This window comes from Lepidochelys kempii, chromosome 3 (genome assembly GCF_965140285.1).
Source record: "Lepidochelys kempii isolate rLepKem1 chromosome 3, rLepKem1.hap1, whole genome shotgun sequence".
NCBI classification, from domain to species: Eukaryota; Metazoa; Chordata; order Testudines; family Cheloniidae; genus Lepidochelys; species Lepidochelys kempii.
This window is the reverse complement of record NC_136382.1, coordinates 83,591,103-83,609,721: the sequence shown is the minus strand read 5'-3', so window position 1 is coordinate 83,609,721 and position 18,619 is coordinate 83,591,103. Positions and strand designations below refer to the sequence as shown.

Sequence of the window (18,619 nt, the reverse complement as noted above, 5' to 3'; positions counted from 1 at the left end):
GCTGCTGGTGGCAGCAGTGCCTTCAGAGCTGGGCAGCTGGAAAGCAGCGGCTGCTTACCAGGAGTCTTGCTCTGAGGGCAGAGCCCTCATGGTATGGTATTGCCTCCCTTACTTCTGCACTGTTGCCTGCAGAGCTGGGCCCTCAGTCAAAAGCCACCCAGCTCTAAAGGCAGCGCAGAAGTAAGGCAGCACAGTATGATATTGCCACCCTTACTTCTGCGCTGCTGCTGGTGGGGCACTGCCTTCAGAGCTGGGTGCCTGGCCAATAGTAACTGCTCTCTGGCCACCTGGCTCTGAAGGCAGCGCAGAAGTGAGGGTGACAATACTGCAACGTCCCCGCAAATCCCTTCTGGGTGAGGTCCCCCAATTGAAGAAACGCTGATCTCCCCTGTGAAATCTGTATAGTGTAGGGTAAAAGCATACAAAAGACCACATTTCACAGGGGGAAACCAGATTTCATGGTCCGTAATGCGTTTTTCATGGCTACAAAATTTGGTAAGGCCCTAGGCATAGAGAAATAATGGGCTTTTGACTGAGGGCACCTTCCAGCTTCAGTGTCACTAGAGAGGAGAGACATTTTAACAAAGGAAAAACTTTGTGAGTTTGATTCCAGAAATCATGAAAAACATCCCCCTCCCCCCAAAACAAAAACACCGCGTGATCCATCCCGGGAACGGCAAGGCGGCAGGTAGGGGGAAGAAGAGCAGCCAGGACAGGGCAAGATCTTCTCCTGACTCACTAGCTGTCCTCGCTACCCACTAGCTGTGGCTGCAGAGCAGCTTGCTGGTAAGTCACAGTGGCCTGGCCTGGGCCTGTGCAGAACCCCAAACCTTGAGCCTAGCCAGCCCCAGCCCCGTGCACTGGGGCTCAGCCCAACACAGGCCACCAGCGCCTCCCGGCCCAACCACAGACCCCACCCTAGGCCAGGCCAGGCCAGAGCCAGAACTAGCTCCCCCTCGCGCCCCGGGCCGGCCAGAGACAGGCCCTCCCCCACACCTGGCCTCAGCCAATCAACAACGCGCCTTTTCGGCTCCCAGCTACAGACACGCTCCGCACGCGCACGCGTCCCTCGCTCCCTGTGGGCTTAGGGATCCAGTCACAGACGCGTCCCCTCCCGAACCCGCCCCCGAGGCTTGCGCGCGCCATACAGCCTTTCTCCCTTCTTCAACAGGCCTCCTAGCCAAGCCATTATTCCACGCGCGCGCCCTCCCCCCTTACGATGTCACAGCGGGCGGGGGAAGTGGATCAGCCAATCCAGGCGCAGCGTCTGACGTCACAATGGCTATGGTGGCTGCACAGTGACACGTCTTGCTGTGGTGCTGGAGCGGGGCGGGGCGGCCTTCATTCTCGCCGGATCCCGGCTCGGCTCGCGTGAGCCAGCGCGGTGCGGGCCGGCCGTGCGTGCCCCGGCGGCGGGGGGAGGGCGGCGTGGATGAGCGGCCATGGCGGGGCAGCAGTTCCAGTACGACGACAGCGGCAACACCTTCTTCTACTTCCTCACCAGCTTCGTGGGGCTCATCGTCATCCCCGCCACCTACTACCTGTGGCCCCGGGACCAGCACGCCGGTGAGCCGCCCCCCGCCGGGCCTGCCCGCCGGCCTCTGCCCGCCGCTCTGCCCGGGCTGGGGGAGGGATCCCAGGTGCCCCGCGCCCCCGTCGGGGAATCGGGGGGTGGGGGGGGAGATGGAGCGGACCTTTCCCGGGGCGGGGTGGTGGTGAGCGAGTCGGGGCGAGCGCGAAACCCCTTCCCCGCTGGGTGCTTTGCGGCTGGGCAGACCCCTGCCCGTGGCCCCGTCCCTGCCGTGCCGTGTTGGGGGGCGGCGCGGGGCGGCCTCGTGCCCCGGAACCGAAGCGTCGGGGGCTGCTGAACCCTTGTCCGAGACTTTCCCTGAGAACCGTTAGTGGCTGGAGTCGGTTGGGTGTCATGTAAGGAAGCAAAAACTCCAGCGCTTCAAACCGTCTGTCCGAGAACTCCGGCTCTGCGCTGCTCAGCGGCCGCGCGCTTGCGAAATCCTCCGTTCGCTGCTTTCCTGGAGCCTTTCCGGGCTGCTGACCTGACTTCGTAACGCAAAATACTCGTGGGGGGTGGGCGGCGAGGTGCAGCAAGGAGACAGCCCTCTCCTGCTGCATTTACGCCTCATGGAGTGAAAAGGGCACAAGCACAGAGTTTTGTGTCCCCCCCCCTTTGCAGGTGACCTTTAAATGTCCCAGGTGGATAGGACTTTCTCTGCATCCTTTGGGAGGCTGCTCTTCCACAGCCTAATAGATGTGTGTGGTTCCCTTGAGTCCCTTGTCTGTTTTTATAGAGCTATTCCCCTGTTGTTCTCCATCCTTAGCAGGAGAGAGCAGTTCAGGATTTTGCATTCTGACAGTATGAGCTGTAGAAAAATAGGGTGTTTTTGACTGTGAGATAAGGAAATCAGAATGAGAGAAAGAGTATTGAATTTCCCTAGCCCTTTGTACAGTTGCTGTATATGAGATAAGATATAATAGGTAATACTCACATAATACAAATAGGTGACGTTACTGGTCTTTTATCATGAATGTTTGTGTGTCTTGTTGCAGGAAAATTGGGGATTTACTGTATCTGTTTAGTGTTGGAAATAAATTAAAGCCATGTGTTTTTTTAACAGTATTTTAAATTATTCTTTTTTTTTTCCAATTAAAGGGAAGCCTTACTGATGAAAGGAATGCTGAACAAATAAGCCTCTGCTCCTAAGGGCATGTCTGTACTGCAAAGTGAAGGCATGATTCTAGCACAAGCAAGTATGCCAGTGTTAAAATAGCAGTGTAGATGAGTTTCAGAGGAACAGCCGTGTTAGTCTGTATTCGCAAAAAGAAAAGGAGTACTTGTGGCACCTTAGAGACTAACCAATTTATTTGAGCATGAGCTTTCGTGAGCTACAGCTCACTTCATCAGATGTTTACCGTGGAAACTGCAGCAGACTTTATATACACACAGAAATCATGAAACAATACAGCTCACTTCATCAGATGTTTACCGTGGAAACTGCAGCAGACTTTATATACACACAGAAATCATGAAACAATGATTGTTTCATGATTTCTGTGTGTATATAAAGTCTGCTGCAGTTTCCACGGTAAACATCTGATGAAGTGAGCTGTAGCTCACGAAAGCTCATGCTCAAATAAATTGGTTAGTCTCTAAGGTGCCACAAGTACTCCTTTTCTTTCAGTGTAGATGAGGTGCCACAAGGCTTCAGCATGGAGGAGCAACCAGAGAACAAACCCTCTAGGGAGTCTGGGTACATACTCTGGTTGCTAGCCTGTGCTGAAGCCCACTGTGTCTACATTAAAAAGAAAAGGAGTACTTGTGGCACCTTAGAGACTAACAAATTTATTTGAGCATAAGCTTTTTGTGAGCTACAGCTCACTTCATCGGATGCATACAGTGTAAAATATAGTGGGGAGATTTCATATATACAGAGAACATGAAACAATGGGTGTTACCATACAGACTGTAACAAGAGTGATCAGGAAAGGTGAGATATTACCAGCAGGAGAGCTGGAGGGTGGGGGGAATGGACCTTTTGTAGTGATAATCAAGGTGGGCCATTTCCAGCAGTTATACTGTTCTTGTAAACTGCTGGAAATGGCCCACCTTGATTATCACTACAAAAGGTCCATTTTCCTACTCCCCCCTCCTGCTGGTAATAGCTCATCTTTCCTGATCACTCTTGTTACAGTCTGTGTGGTAACACCCATTGTTTCATGTTCTCTGTGTATATGAAATCTCCCCACTATATTTTCCACTGTAAGCATCCGATGAAGTGAGCTGTAGCTCACAAAAGCTTATGCTCAAATAAATTTTAGTCTCTAAGGTGCCACAAGTACTCTTCTTTTTATGGATACAGACTAACACAGCTGCTACTCTGAAACCTGTCATGTCTACATTGTCATTGTTACCCATGCTAGCTAGATTAAAATTAATACGGGTATGCTACCTGTACTATAGTCATACCTTCATTTGCATTGTAGACATACCCTAACTCTTGTTTACCTCTGGCTAGTAGAAAGATGAAGGTGGGAGGATTTGCAAGCAATATCTGTCTTGATGACAAGCCTAGGGCCTTTACCAGCCTCAGTTGTTAAGGAGGATGCTGTCTGTAGAACCCATTTAAAGGATTCATCTTTTGTCTTTGGCTAGTAGGTGTTCTATTTATCTTGCTGCTGGAAGGGAGAAGGAGCTGTCTCTTTTGACTGTTGTTGCAACAAGTGATGTATGAGGGAGAGAAGATGTCTCTTTACTGTATTCATCCCTAAGCCTCAGCTGTGGCTTTTATTTTGAGTCCTTCTCAAGTTTGATTAGATCCAGTACCTGGGTCTCTTCTTTTTTTTTCCAAACAGCAGTTGCATGAAACTGACATGATTGTTGGTGAATTTCTCAGTTACTCTTCAGAACATTGTGGGCAGCTGCCATACTGTCACCCTTATTTATGTTACTCTGCTGCAGCTTGGCAAAGCTATATAAGCAGCAGCAGAAGCACTGGAAATGTCTGCTGACTCAGAAAGACAACATTGCACAACCAGCATGGCTAGGAACTGACTCTTTCTCAAAATGAGAGCTTCAGTTCTTCAGAAATCAATGCCTTAAGCTTCCCACTGGTGAGTGAATTTCTCAGGCCCTTGTCAGTTGAACTGTAGGCTGGATCTACACAAGAATTGTCAAACATAGTTGAGTGTCAAGCACTGCTTCTCACTGATTTCCCCTTAGCTGGCATTGTGGGGAGAGCCTGCTGCTTTCAACATCTATTTTTTTGACAAAACAATATTGGGAGTAATTGATCGCATATTGTTAAAAGAGGTGGTAAACTCAGTTGACCCTTCTCCACACTAATAGGACAACAGCACTCCATACTGGTTATTTGGAGAGGGAGGGAATGGAGGAATGGTGTTTGGTAATGTCCAAGTGCAGTTGAAAATTCCTGTGTGTAGATACACTCCTAGTCTGTGTAAGTGACTTGGTAGTGATTAAGTAATGAACTCCAAATCATGTCATAGTTTGTGTTCTACATAAGCCAAAAAGTTCTTGTGGCTAAGAAAAAAGCCAGTTGGAGTACTGTACAAATAGTAGTCCACCAGTTTTTCTATGCATTTTTTTTTTTTTTGCTTCATTGTATACTTTCAGTTGTTAAGGGTATTGTGCTTGTTTAAAGTTAGTGTGCTGAATGCACTGATTCTGCCACATTTCTAGTGCACACATCTGTATGTCAAAAAGACTAGTGTTCCTCAGATAGCTTTGTGTCTGAATGTTTGCATGTGACAACTTGAATTGGTGTCAACTACATGTAACCTGTAAACTATAATAATGTTGGACTTTAAGAATAAATTATCGTGTAGACTTGCTTTTCATCATCATGTGGTTTTAAAATAAAGTGCTGATTGCTTAACCTTGGCTCTTCACTCTTAAAACCAGAGTGACAATCCATTTTAGTTTTCAGTACAATATGCAGAAGGCTGAGCTAAGGAGTATGCTTTAAGAAGATAAAGTAAAAACTCATTTCCACTGCAGTCTATCACGGAGTCCCTTATAAGCACCTAGACTTTAACATCTGTATCAGCATCTGTGTCCCCTCTGTAGAGGAATATTTTCCATAACAAATAAACTTAAGGCATTTTAGTAAATGTTTGTAGAATGAGATGAAAACACACATTCCTTTTTGTTACAGTGTGAACGCAAGAATAGAATGACATAGGGCCCAAGCCATTGTTATTGTTCTGCCTACCCATTTAGAAAAACATTTAAAACAATGTGAATCAAGTGCAAGTGGTTAAAATTGCTATGAAATAGTGTTTCTGCAATTTCTAATGAGCGGTGTACAGATATTTGAAAGGCCACTCAGAGTATTATTGGCATGAAAGTGACTTGTCCCTCTCTTAAATTAAACACAAGATAAAGTGATAATTTGAGATGCTTTTATTTTATATATTTATAAACCTAAATGAAGAGGATACATCCTGACCAACATCAAGAGTTTACTACCTTTTATGCCTTGAGGTGTGCACAGGAACCAGTAGATATACAAGAATAGAATTAATACAGTATCTCATCAGCTTCCTGTTAAATCTTGCTTTAATTTAAGATTTTAGTTCTTATTGCTTTATAGATTCTGTGATGGTTAGACTATTCCAGTCTCTGACCTCACCAAGAGCAAGTGTGGGTTTCCAAGACATTTTGGAAAAAGCCCTGTGAAATACAATTACAACCAACACTGGGGAAGGCAGTTATTTCTGTTTATATTACTTTCATTGCTCTGGTAGTCTCAGCTAAAATGAAAGGACAGTGTATCAGAAAACAACTAAACATGCAGGTAACTGGTTTGAAGGAATGATACTATAAAAGAGGCACTCTTCTTGCTTATTGTGATGTTCCCGAGGCTGTTTTAAAGGGTAAACTATCTGGTTTTGTATTTAATTCCTTGCCTTCAACTTGTATTTTATAATAGGCAAATGCATCTTTTTTGTTAAACATACTGGGTTATCTGTTCTTGGGCATCCAGCAAGAGAACTGTGGCAGAAATTACTTTTAAGATTGTTGTGAACAAAGGTCAACAAGAAAATAAATTACTCCAAGTAGTCGTAATGGTATCAAAAGTGATCTATAAAATAAGGAGGTAACTACAAATTTGAGTGTAGTGCAACTCCCGAAAACTCTGAAAGCCAATTTTAATCAACTTTTCCACCTATCTTTTTACAGGCAAGTATAAAGATAGAACCAAAAGAGCTTGAAGGGATGGATAAACATCCCTCAAAGTCCATTGATATTACTGGATTTATTCTCAAACAGTTTGGTTGCAGGGTTAGATAGGAGTTAAGTCTCAAAATCCAGGAAGGAGGTAAAGAGCAAGAGGTGAATAAACCTAGTTGTTGACTAGTATACTGGCTGTCCCACAATGCTGACGTGTCTCTTACTGAAGTGATGTAAGACTGACAGTGCTCACCTAGGTATCAAAGTGAAACACAACATGATTATATAGACTGTTAGAGAACAGGTAGGCAGATGTTTGTATGCTCTGGTTTGTGATATTAGAGCCTGCTATCAATGCAATTTTAAACTTGGTTAGAGTGCCATAAGCATACATAGCTAAGGCTTAGAGTCTGTGGAGCTCACAGAAGTCACAGATTCCGTGGCTTTCTGAGACCTCCATGACTTCTGTAGCTGCAGCAGCCGGTGTGGCTGATCCCAAGACTACCTGAGTGGTTGGCCCTGGGGGCTGGCCAAGCAGCAGTGGCCCGGTGTGGCTGGCCCCGCCCGGGGGCTGGCCTGGAGGCCTTTGGAGTAGTGGTCCTGGGGGGCCTTGGTGCAGCAGGTGGCCGGGGACAGTCAGCTCCTGCTGTTGGAGAAGGGGCCAGTGGTCAGGCCCCCCCCCCTCCCACCCGCCCGCTCAAGCAGTGGGGCTCCAGGAGCAGCTAAGATTTAGTCAGAAGTATTTATAGTAAAAGTATGAATGGGTCACGGCTGTGAATTTTTGTTTATTGCCTGTGACCTGTCCATGACTTACTGAAGATACCCATGGCTAAATCTTAGCACATCACAAAAATGTATAAGGTTATGTGGAAAGAATAAGGTCTCTGTTCTGAAGCTTAGAGGCTAACTTGGACAAAACAATACATGGGACAACAGTTCAAGTGCCTGGAAACATTGTACCCTCTCCAGTGGAGAGATGAATGTAAGCAGAAGAGAGACTTGAAGGAGGAGAAAACATAGTACATGAGAGAAGGGAGTCTGTCAGTCATAGGGGATGTCTGTTGCTGATCAGAGTGGAAGAACTGAAGTTGATCTGTAATTGCTTATTTCTTTTCCAGTTAAAAATCAATATAAATGTACTTGCATAAATTGGATAATGAATGTACAGCTGGACAACTTTGTCATAGAATTCCTTGCAAAGTGTTTTAGATACATCCACATATGAACAGTTTATGGACATATGTGCACTCGCTTATTTTTATGAATTTGTTCCTCAGTCAAATGTAGTCACAAAGTTTTCCTCAAGAGCCAGAGTGAATTGAATCACTAGTGAAACCAACATCTATAGATATTTTTAGGGTATGAAATATGTATTAAACCTTTCACAGTGCTGTTATATGCATGAAAAAAAAAAATAAACCCAACCACCTCTTGTGATCTAGCTCCATGTTTGAACTGGGACATAATAGTCCATTTCTTCTGGTTGCGATACTGCAAAATGGTGGATTTTGGGGGCATTTCAGTGATGTGTAGCTAGGGGAACATAAAAAGACAATAGATTCTTCTCAGAAGGGCCTCTAAATACTCCCAGTTGTTTGTTGCACCACCTTGTGTTGCTGAGGTTCCCAACCTAGTGGAAAGCCGCACCCTCCTTTGACAGTGCCGCCATAAGAGCTCCTAATGTCTGGTGTCAAGAGACGGCAGAGGTTATAAAAGTGCACAGAAAGTGCCACTGCTTCGGCTTCTTCCATTGGTCCCAGCCCAAAAATTGAAATATGCAGAGTTTCTTTGAGTGTTGTTAGGTTACTTACCAGTAACTTTCTTTATATAGCATTTTTTTCTGTAGGTCTCAAAGCACTAGTGAAGTAGATGAGTATTATCCCCTTAGTGATGTGGAACTGAGGCGCACAAGGTTAAGGTTAAAATCTTATTCAAGACCATACTGTAAATTAGCGGTGGAGAAAAAAACTTGGATCTAATTCCTCGATCTGTGCCCCATCCACTAGACCGTGTTGCTTCCAAATAAACAGATGAATGCCATCTTTATTTTACCACCCTCATTTATGTGTCTCTGTGCATAAGTGTTGGATGGGGACAAACAGGAGCAGAAAATGGGGACACCTGCTATCAGGAATTCAGGAAACTTAGATTTTGCAAGTTTTACATATTTTTTGTTAATCCACTGGTGAAAAATGGCTCATAGCACTGATAGTTCAGGGGCTACCAACATCAAAAATTTTAAATAAAACTGTTAGTTCTTATTAGAAAAAGTGTATACATTGCTCTGTCTTCATGTGGAAAACCTGCATTAAATTCCCTGATCTGATCTTGTGCTCCCATTTGAGAAGAGCTGCAGAGAAAACACTGTGTCCCGGGGTTCTCACAACAAAAACTTTGGTGGCCTCAGAGTGTGGCCACCAACTCTTGCTGGTGGCTGCTCTGATGCTTTTTCCTAAAATACGTTAGGAAAAACAAATAAATATGCACATATACATGTCCAAATCAGTATAATTTATTTATGTAGGGCTTTATGCAGACTCAATCATAAAAATAATGTACAGTTGTCTGTATTCTTTACTGGACCTAAACAGAATAGAAACACAAGGTGCTCCCCGCCACGCCCCTGCCCTCAATCACCACTGAGGAGGCTGTGGCCACAAGAAAAGCCTGTGGTGGCTGCATTTGAGAAATGCTGGTCTAGGAAGTGCTTTATGTTGCTCAGTACTGAGCAGGTGATTGGGATTTGCCAGTCTGATGTACATAATGTTTTTGTGAGTATGTTTACACTACAGCCTCCGGTTTTAAAATACCGGGCATGCGCCCACACAGAAAGGGGAGCATGCATGAGCACTGCATCAGGAAAGCATGTATGGGAGCACTGGCCACATCTATGTACGTGCATTAGTATCTGTCTGCAGACCAATCCTGATCCTGGTGCAGTTCAGTGGCACTCTGAGCAACCTGGTTACTTGGAGGGGCTCTTGGGCACAGGATAGAGCTGCTTTCTGCTACAGTTGTACTTCACCTTTCTTGTCCCACCCCCTTTCAAGGAGGTTGGCCTATGCCACTGCTATTATCTTATTCTCCACAGTCCCACAAAGGGGTGTGGGGTGGAGGGGTCACTTACCTTTGTTTTCCTGGCACGTAGCCTCTTCTGCTTTTCCCATGTCCTGCAAAAGAGCTTAAAGCAGCCAGGGTTCTATCTGAGCCTGTGGAAGGTTCTGAATGGTGAAGATGAAGGGGACCCATGGACTGCCCCATGAATTACTTCCAGGCACCCTTGAAGTGTCCAGAGTTGAAAGGGGGCTGTGCCAGTCTTCCTCCCCAAGTTGTGTAAGAGTCTGGGAAAAGACACTTACCTGTCCCCAAACTCAGATTGGCTTTGCCGCTCCTCCTGTTAACCACCTTTTTGTCAAGGCCTGTAGAAGAATGTGGTGGTGTGCTTCCTCAGGGCATTGCACAAGCCATGAAATTCTAGTGTGCCAGACCGCAAAATGGACTAAATGTGCTGTGCTGTCAAAGGCACAAAGCAAACTGAAAACTAGAGGTTTTTTGTTTATTTCAGGTGTTGTAATGTTTTCTATTTGTAAGAGTAGGTTAAAATATGACTTATTTAGAACATTTTAAGTTTCTGTAGAAGAAATGCATGTTCAAGAGTAGGTTTTAAATTCTTGTCTCAGTGTGGGTTGGCAGACGCTAATGTCAAATGAAGGAGATGCATAGTGCGTAGAGGAGCAAAATGGCTTATTGCATTATGAGGACCACCCCCTGACCTATGTTAGAAACCATTTCAGTATCAGCCACTTGTCACTATCTCTCGATGGAAGGTAGAAACTTCTGAGCACAAAGCAGAGAGATCAGATCCTCAGAAAGGGGGTCTGCAAGCAAAACTTCCATTGTAAATTTCAAGAAGTCTATGCTGCTTGAATCTCTCTGAAGTAACTTAAAATGGCATTACTACATTAATAGCTCCTTTTAACACAAAGTATAGCTCATGCAGTTATCACAAATAAGTATTCAGTGAGGATCAGAGCTAATAAAGTGAAAACTGAGGCTTATGGTGGAATTTAAAAATGGATGATTTGGAGGGATAAAGGGAGAGTTCTAGACAGATGGGGGGGGAGGGTCACATAGCTGAAAATGATCATTCTTCCCACCTCTTCTTCCAAAAATTGACACCTCATGCTAAGAGTTGCACAAAATTAGCACTTTTAATTAGTGTCTACAGCTTTTCCTTCAGAGGCTTTAAAGCTTAACTACTTTAAATTTGCCTGCTGAAAAGGGATTCTTTTAATTCTTACATGTATATTAGGAGTAGTTCTTGAAGATAGGGTGATACTTTCAGTCCTGCTAAAACATAAAAGGATTTGTGTGCCTGCACTACCAGTTAAGCATTTATTCATTTGAAGATTGGTGCTAAGGAAGAATGCTGTAATGAAATTATCTCCTTTATTTAAAACTTCCTTTGCACAGAAAATTACTCATCGCAGTGTTTTATAATCTAATAAACATCTGATGGGCATGAGAATTCAATCTTAAAATAAAAAAAATACTGAGGGCTTGTCTACACTTGCAAGGTTTGTTGCCAAAAAAGGCTTTTGGCGATAAAAATGGCTTTTGGCGACAAAACAGTGATAGCGTACACACTGCAAGGTACTGTATGCAGCTGCTCTGTGAATGCACAAAGCACTGATAAGTTGCTGCTGTCCATATCACACTTGGGTGCCTGCGATTCATCCTCTGCTAACTTTGTGAGTAACTCTGCGAGTAACTGTGCTGTCATGCGTGTTGTCCTCATGACAGCTAACAGCACATAAGAGAGAAGTGCGGGATCCATCCTCTATCACCGCAGATGCTGGCGTGCGCTACAAAAGAATGACAGTTGGAAAAACGGCGCAAAAGAAAGCCAGAAACCATTGGAGGGGTGGCAGACAGAGTGGTTCATGACGGTACATTTTGCACATCCCAGGATGCGCTGTGCTCTGTTGCCGTATTCCCACAATGCCTAGTGATGGATATTGTTGCCAGGCACTGTGGGATACATACCCAGAGTCCATTGCTCTCACTGTCGACAAATGTGGACGCGATCTGTTGACCGTGGGAGCAAATGTAGACACACTTTGGCGACTTTGCTTTTGTCAGGTTTTTTTTTCCCTTGTCAACATTAGTTTCATTGACAAAACTTGCCAGTGTAGACCAACCCTGAATCTGGTTGGTTCAAGTATTCAAAACTAGGTGAAGTAATCAGTAGTGTGGAAGAAGAGATATTTAGACTTAAGTACATGATGTGGCATTTTGACATGATCATGACCAATAAGAACTCCTCTTACATAAAATGAAGAATTTGAAGGAGGCATAAATGTACTGCCTGGAGAAGGAACTGATGCATTCAGACTTCCGTTGTGGCCTTGTGCAAATTGTTAGAGCTCTGGCTTGAGTCCCCCAAGTGGACTATCACGAGTATTGTATTGGATCCAACTTTTGGGTCCCATATACTTCCAAACCAACTAGGTTTGAGCAGCATCCAGACATTCTCTAGTCCTGGCCACCCAGGCACACTCTCAGGGTGCAGACTCCCTGTCTGGCATCCCTCATTTGGCTGCAGAACCCATCATGAACACAGGGCCCTGAGGCCAGTGTTGATACTCCTAAGCCTCCCCAGTAGCTAATGCATGCTCTCTCATCCCTACAAGCATTCTGGTTTATAGTTCGGTCTTTTGGGGACCATGTGACAATTTTAAAGCAAGGAACTCAGACTTTTTAAAGAAAGGAACCTGTGGGTTTCTGGGCATAGAGGATTCCTAGAATCATAGAATATCAGGGTTGGAAGGGACCTCAGGAGGTCATCTAGTCCAACCCCCTGCTCAAAGCAGGACCAATCCCCAAATTTTTGCCCCAATCCCCAAATGGCCCCCTCAAGGATTGAACTCACAACCCTGGGTTTAGCAGGCCAAGGCTCAAACCACTGAGCTATCCCTCCCCCCAGAGTTAATGGTTCTGTCAGAAGGCAGTGCTGTTTGTTTGTATTTATGTATTACTGTAGTGCCGAGGGGCCCTAGACAGGGACCAGGACCCTGTTGTGCCAGGCACTTTTCAGACACAGAACACCAACAGAGTAGAACTATTCATTGTTGATTCAATGTTCCTTGGTGGCCTTGTCTTGTCTTTCCAGCATATTACCTTGCTACATGTCAGTTTACTACTACCAGATTATGATTTAATTCACTATCATTGTTATTTGTACAAATAGCATAAAACCAAATGGAATTCGTGACTGGACACAGACATATTCCCCAAACTGTCACACAAGTCACTTACTTTGTTTCCCCATAGGAAAATTGAGGAGAATACCTAGATCTCTCCATATCACAATCACAGTATTCACACCTTAAATTAATCCTCACACACCTCAACCAAGCAGAGATAACGTCTGCCTCCACAGTTCTGTGCAGCTACACCTGATTTCAAACACATGCACTTTACCTGGAGTGCATCGCAGATAATAAATGCGTGGACTGCTCTCATATCCCCTCTTGCTACTGACAATACACTTTATTATAAAACTCATGTGTCACAATTCAGGGAAACTGCACATGTATTTTTCCCTCCCTAGTCCACCAAGGGCACCCACTTTTAGGCTTTTGGCTCCCATATGTCACCTCTCCTGGACAGAGCCTGTGTCTGTCATTGTGTCCCGTCCCCCCGACCAGGGTTTTTCCAGGCTGCATAGTTCCCTGACTACATTTGTGGTGTTCCCAGTAAATCAGGCTGTCTAAACAGGCCAGTGTCTGTGCTTTGCTTTTTCCTCACAGGCTATAAACAGCACAGGCGCTGGCTTCCTCCGGGCCCCAGGGGTGCTCAAGTCCCCGCCCCACCCCTTCACCCAAGCCCCCACCCTGCCTCTTCTGCACATTTCCTCCCCATTCCCTTCCAACGCCTCCTGCACTCTGTGAAACAGCTGATTGTGGTGGGAGGGATGCGCTGGGAGGGACGGGGGGAGGAGCTGATCGGCGAGGCCACCAGTGAATGGGAGACACTGGATGGGGGGGCGGGGAGCTGGTGGGTGCTAAGCACCCACTAAATTTTTTCCTGGAGTACCCACGGAGTTGGCACCTATGATAAACAGTAATTGCTCATGGTTCTGTAAGTTATCACACAGCCTTTTCTAAGCAGATGTCTATACTTAAAATGCTACAGCTGTGCTGCTCTAGCCCTTCAGTGTTGACCAGTGGTTCTCAAACTGGGCTGGCGTTAGACTTGTTGGGGCTCAGGGCTGAAGCCTGAACCCGACAGCTTCAGCCCTGGGTGTCAGCGCCTAGGTCATAGGCCCCCTATCTTGGGCTGAAGCCCTTGGGCTTTGGCCTTCCTGCCTGGGGCAGTGGGGCTTGGGCAGACTTCAACTTTGCCCCCCCCCCCTCGGGTCATATAGTAGTCTTTGTTGTCAGAAGGAGGTCGTGGTGCAATGAAGTTTGAGAACACCTTGTGTAGATACTACCTACCCGGAAGGGAGGGGTTTTCCTGTTGGTGTAGGTAATCCACCTCCCTGAGAGGGGTAGCTACGTTGATGGAATAATTGTTCCATCTACCTGGCTCTGTTTATGCTGGGGGGCGAGGTTGGCTTAACTATGTCACTCAGGCATGTGGATTTTTCACACCCCTGAATGTAGTTAAGCTGATTTAATGTTTTAGTGCAGACCAGGCCTAAACAAGCACATATTCTTAAGTTGAAAACAACCTACACTCATGCTAATAAACTTACCAGAAAGCACGCCTTTCCTCTCCTCAGCTCCAGGAGGGCTCTGGCAGGAGTCAGGCCTTCAAAACCCCACAAAGGGTTTTTTCTGTGGTTACAAGTTCTTAACAGCTTTAATTCAGAACAAGTACACCCATGCATAGGTTAGTTTTTCTTCTATACAGTTTGGGCCTTTGATCTTCAGGGTCTGGGAACAAGTAATCAATAAACAATGGTCCCTTCCTCAGGGCATAGCTTCAAAAGGAGGAGTTTTGCATAACTGGAGGTGGGAATTTGCATTCTCTAGAGATTCCTCAGGTAAATACTTGATACTGTTTGTCCCGAATATCTATTCTCTCCTGGCCTGTTGTTCAGTACAGTCCTTTGAGGTTCATATGCTTCCCAGGGTTCACATCCCATCTCCCTCTTAGGGAGGTTACATGCAGTCCCAGCCTACAGTAATATGTAACCTTTTAATTAATACAATAAACTCTAAAGATACTTACTGGATTATGTTTAAGGTTTTGCAAGGATATTGCAGGAAATTGCCATATCTGTCACACCCTGTTACATAATGTACACAATTCTTCACTGAAGGGATGCATTCTGCATCCTGAAGGTACACATGCAGCTCTTCCCTTTGTTCACATGCATCGGGTGTGTTTGTGAAATTATAGCTATCCTCAATCATAATCACAGCTCTGTCACATATCACAATAAAACCCACACATGGCCTCATATTACTAACACACCTTTACCAAGCAGGCCCAACTACTGTCTCCACCTATTAGTGTAGGAGCACTTAACAGCCAATACACTGACTTGTACCTGGAGTGTATCCAAATAATTGCCATTGGCTACTGCCAGTTCCATGGAACAGAGGGGACATGGTGTGGGCAACTGTGTTTATTCCTTTTTGCTATTTAGTAGTGTTAAGTGAAATCTTGCAGGGGTTGTAAAACAAGATGAAGAGCTTGCACATTTAAGCAACTGTGGAGTTGGCAGAATAAAGGTATGTGTGTTAATAGGGCATATGACACATTTCTGAAAGACAGTAGAGTTAAAGTTGCATGGGCAACCTTAACTGTGCATGTCCTGGTTTTTAGAAGCTTAAGTTTTGCTCAATTCGGTATTCTGCAAGGTGGTGATGTACCACCAAGCAGCAACTCTGATAATGTGTTTTGCCATTGAATTTATTAGTTTCTTTTAACAGGAGAAGATACGTTAGGAGTTGGTTATTTAGGCAGTTGTACATATCACGTCCTGCAATTTGTGTACTGAGCTAGCCACCCCCATCAGCTGGGCCCCACGCACCCTGCTCCAGCACATCATGCCTCAACCCATTCAGTGTGTGCGTTCCCCACTCCAAGCTGTAAGTGGGCCTTCCCACCACAAGCAGGGAATGCATCTCCCTGAAGTCTTTGCTCCCTGGTGTGCAGATGTTTCTGTTGCTGTTACTTCACCCTTTTATAATCTGACATGCATCCAATGGCTGGAGCAAAGGAAAACTATGGTACAGGAGAATAGCTGTGTGCAGGAAGGTTGGCAGAGCTGGGAGTTTCGGATAGTTGCAGTGCACTGGCAGAGCTGGAGGCTGCAGGGGGTTGTGTGGGGTGCTGGCAGAGCTGAGGCTGCAGGGCACTTGGGGGAAGTGGCAGAGCTGGGGGTGCCATAGCTTTCTTATGAGCCCTCAACCTCTTTCACCTGCCCTGCTATCCATCCCTATTTATCATAGAATCCTGGACATGTAGGGCTGGAAAGGGACCTCAAGAGGTCATATAATCTAGCCCTCCTATGCTGAGGCAGGACCAAATACACTTACACCATCCTTGACTGGTGTTGTCCAACCTGATCTTAAATTCTCCATTGCTGGGGATTACACAACCTCCCTCTGAAGCATGTTCCAGGGCTTAACTACCCTTCTACTTAAATATTTTCCAAATATCTAACTTAAATCTCCCTTGCTAAAGATTAACCCCATTACTATTTGTCCTACTTTCAGTGGACAGGGAGAACAGTTGATCACCATCTGCTTTATTACAGCTCTTAGCGTAGGTCCCTCCTTCGGTGGTCTTTTCTTAAGACTAAACATGCCCAGTTTTTTTAATCTTTTCTCACAGATCAGGTTTTCTAAACCTTTTTCCCATTTTTGTCACGATTTATAGAGATTCTCCCACAAGAACATAGTGAAGAGCTTAAATTCATTGTATCTGAAGGATAGTTAGTCTCCCAGATGTCGCTACAGGCTGCATTAGATGCTTCTGATACAGTAGCATGTTCAATGGCCACTTCCATAGCCACGCTGTTGCTCTGCTATAGTTTGAGCATTGCTTGATGTTTTAAAATATGGCTGTCCTAAGGGCTCTAAACTCCACTTACTTTCCTGAATTATCTTGAAATTTGCTGTGCCTCATAGGACTGTGGAGATAAGACTAGTGGTCAAAATTTGGCATAATTTGGGTAAGGGTTCTCTGAGAGAGAGAGACACCATTAAAACAACCAACCTCCTCTCTCTGCTCCCCCCCACCCTAAAACCAAGTTGTCTACAAAATCACCTTGTATAAAGATTTTTGTGTGTGTGCACACCATGGGCTCAAATTAAGCCTCTAATCATGCCCAAACTGACCTCAGCCATTCAGGATTTATCTCAATCTGCCATCCCTTTAAGCAATATTGGGATGGAAAAGAATCTGTAGAAGCATATCTGGCCAAGTCCCAGAGTAGCTGAGGGATACAGCATAAACCCCAGCCGTTCTCATTGACTGTGCGTTCAAGTCTGTTGTTTGTAGGCATCTGGGAGTGACTGCTGGGCATAAATATAAAGTAAACAATGAAAAAAGGTATTTATTTTTTCAGTTTGGCATGAAACAGCTTTACCAGAAGATGCTAAGCTGTTTCATAACTAGTAAATCCATGTGTGAATTGTTAGCTTCCAATATGCTGCAAGGTAATGTATGGTTCATGTAAAGTTTACTTCAGAAAGTAAGAGTCCATTAGTCAAGGGGTTCCTCAGAAGATAAAGAGATTAAGAACTTGGTATATACCATGACAATGAATAGGGAACAGTTTCTGATGCCAGTGATGGGTCACTTCACCATTGGCTTTCTCCTCTCTACTACACCGTGCAGACACTCATAAAAGTGAGAGAGAGGGATGCCTTGAGCAGTTAGGGACCGTGTCTGGCCCATATCTAGGATTGGCCTTTAGCTGTGTTACCATGTGACAAAGGCTTTGTTTGCCTTAGACTTCAAAAGGATTGGGAAAGTACTTTTGGTACAGCAGGTGGTAATGAGGTGTTCCATAGAGACAGCTCCTTCATAGGAATGTGTTGGCTCTTGAGGGCCTTTGTGTCTGTTCACACAGGGAGGGTGTGAGGTCTCCTTCAAGTGGGTTAAGGGGGGGGTCTGCTAGTCAAGGATGAACTGGCATAATTGATTAGTTCTGTTGGTTGCTGTAGTAGATAGAGCTGTAATCTGAGTTGTGTGTTTGAGTTGCAGTACCTTTTACCACCGACTTCCATGAGGTAAACTTAGGCATCCACATAGCCTTCTGTACCTCTGCCTCATAGTCTGTTTATATGGCCGTTGGAGGAGCCTTCTCGAGACCCAGGTCGTGGCAAAAAAAGATGTCTCCCTCTGCAGCCCTTCTGATCTGTGGAGACCTTCTTTTGTCTTGTCAGATCCATCTGGGGGTTGTTACAGTAGGATGTTTCCTTCAGAACTCCAGGAAGCAAAGCTACAGTGCAAGCGTTGTAGAGAAAAGTGACTTGCAGGGATCTGGTTGACTTTATAACTGCCAAGAGAGGAGAAAAGGTTGCCTTATAGAAATGGGCTCACAGGCAGTGCAGTACTTGAATCAGATGACATGAACCCCTCAAAAAACCTTCCGTGGAAATGTTGCATGGTGTCTTGATGTGATTAGGCTTAGGACACTATTGTCAGAAAACCTTTGCGCACAAAAGTGAATACTTGGCACCCCTGTGCTGATGCTTTCACAATGTTTCACAATGCCAAAGTGCCTATGGTTAGGGAGAGCCATTCTTTGCATACTAACAGTGTGGGGGTTTTTTGTTTGGTTTTGTTTGGTTTTTTTGGCCAGGTACTCATGAAACTCTGTGTAGATAATTGAGTTCTATTGCCCTCACAAAACTAGTGTAGCATCAAGGAGAAGTATTCTCA

The 18,619-nt window shown here is 45.1% G+C and overlaps 1 protein-coding gene across 1 annotated transcript in view; it reads left to right on the top strand.

Annotated features, from left to right (window-relative positions):
* Nucleotides 1-1,315: 1,315 nt before the first annotated feature.
* Nucleotides 1,316-18,619, top strand: part of SEC63 (SEC63 protein translocation regulator) — a 100,484-nt gene continuing 83,180 nt past the window's right edge. The window contains exon 1 of the mRNA XM_073336936.2: nucleotides 1,316-1,566. Within this exon, the coding sequence (XP_073193037.1) occupies nucleotides 1,443-1,566 (124 nt within the window). The 5' untranslated portion in view covers nucleotides 1,316-1,442. The remainder of the gene's footprint in view (nucleotides 1,567-18,619) is intronic.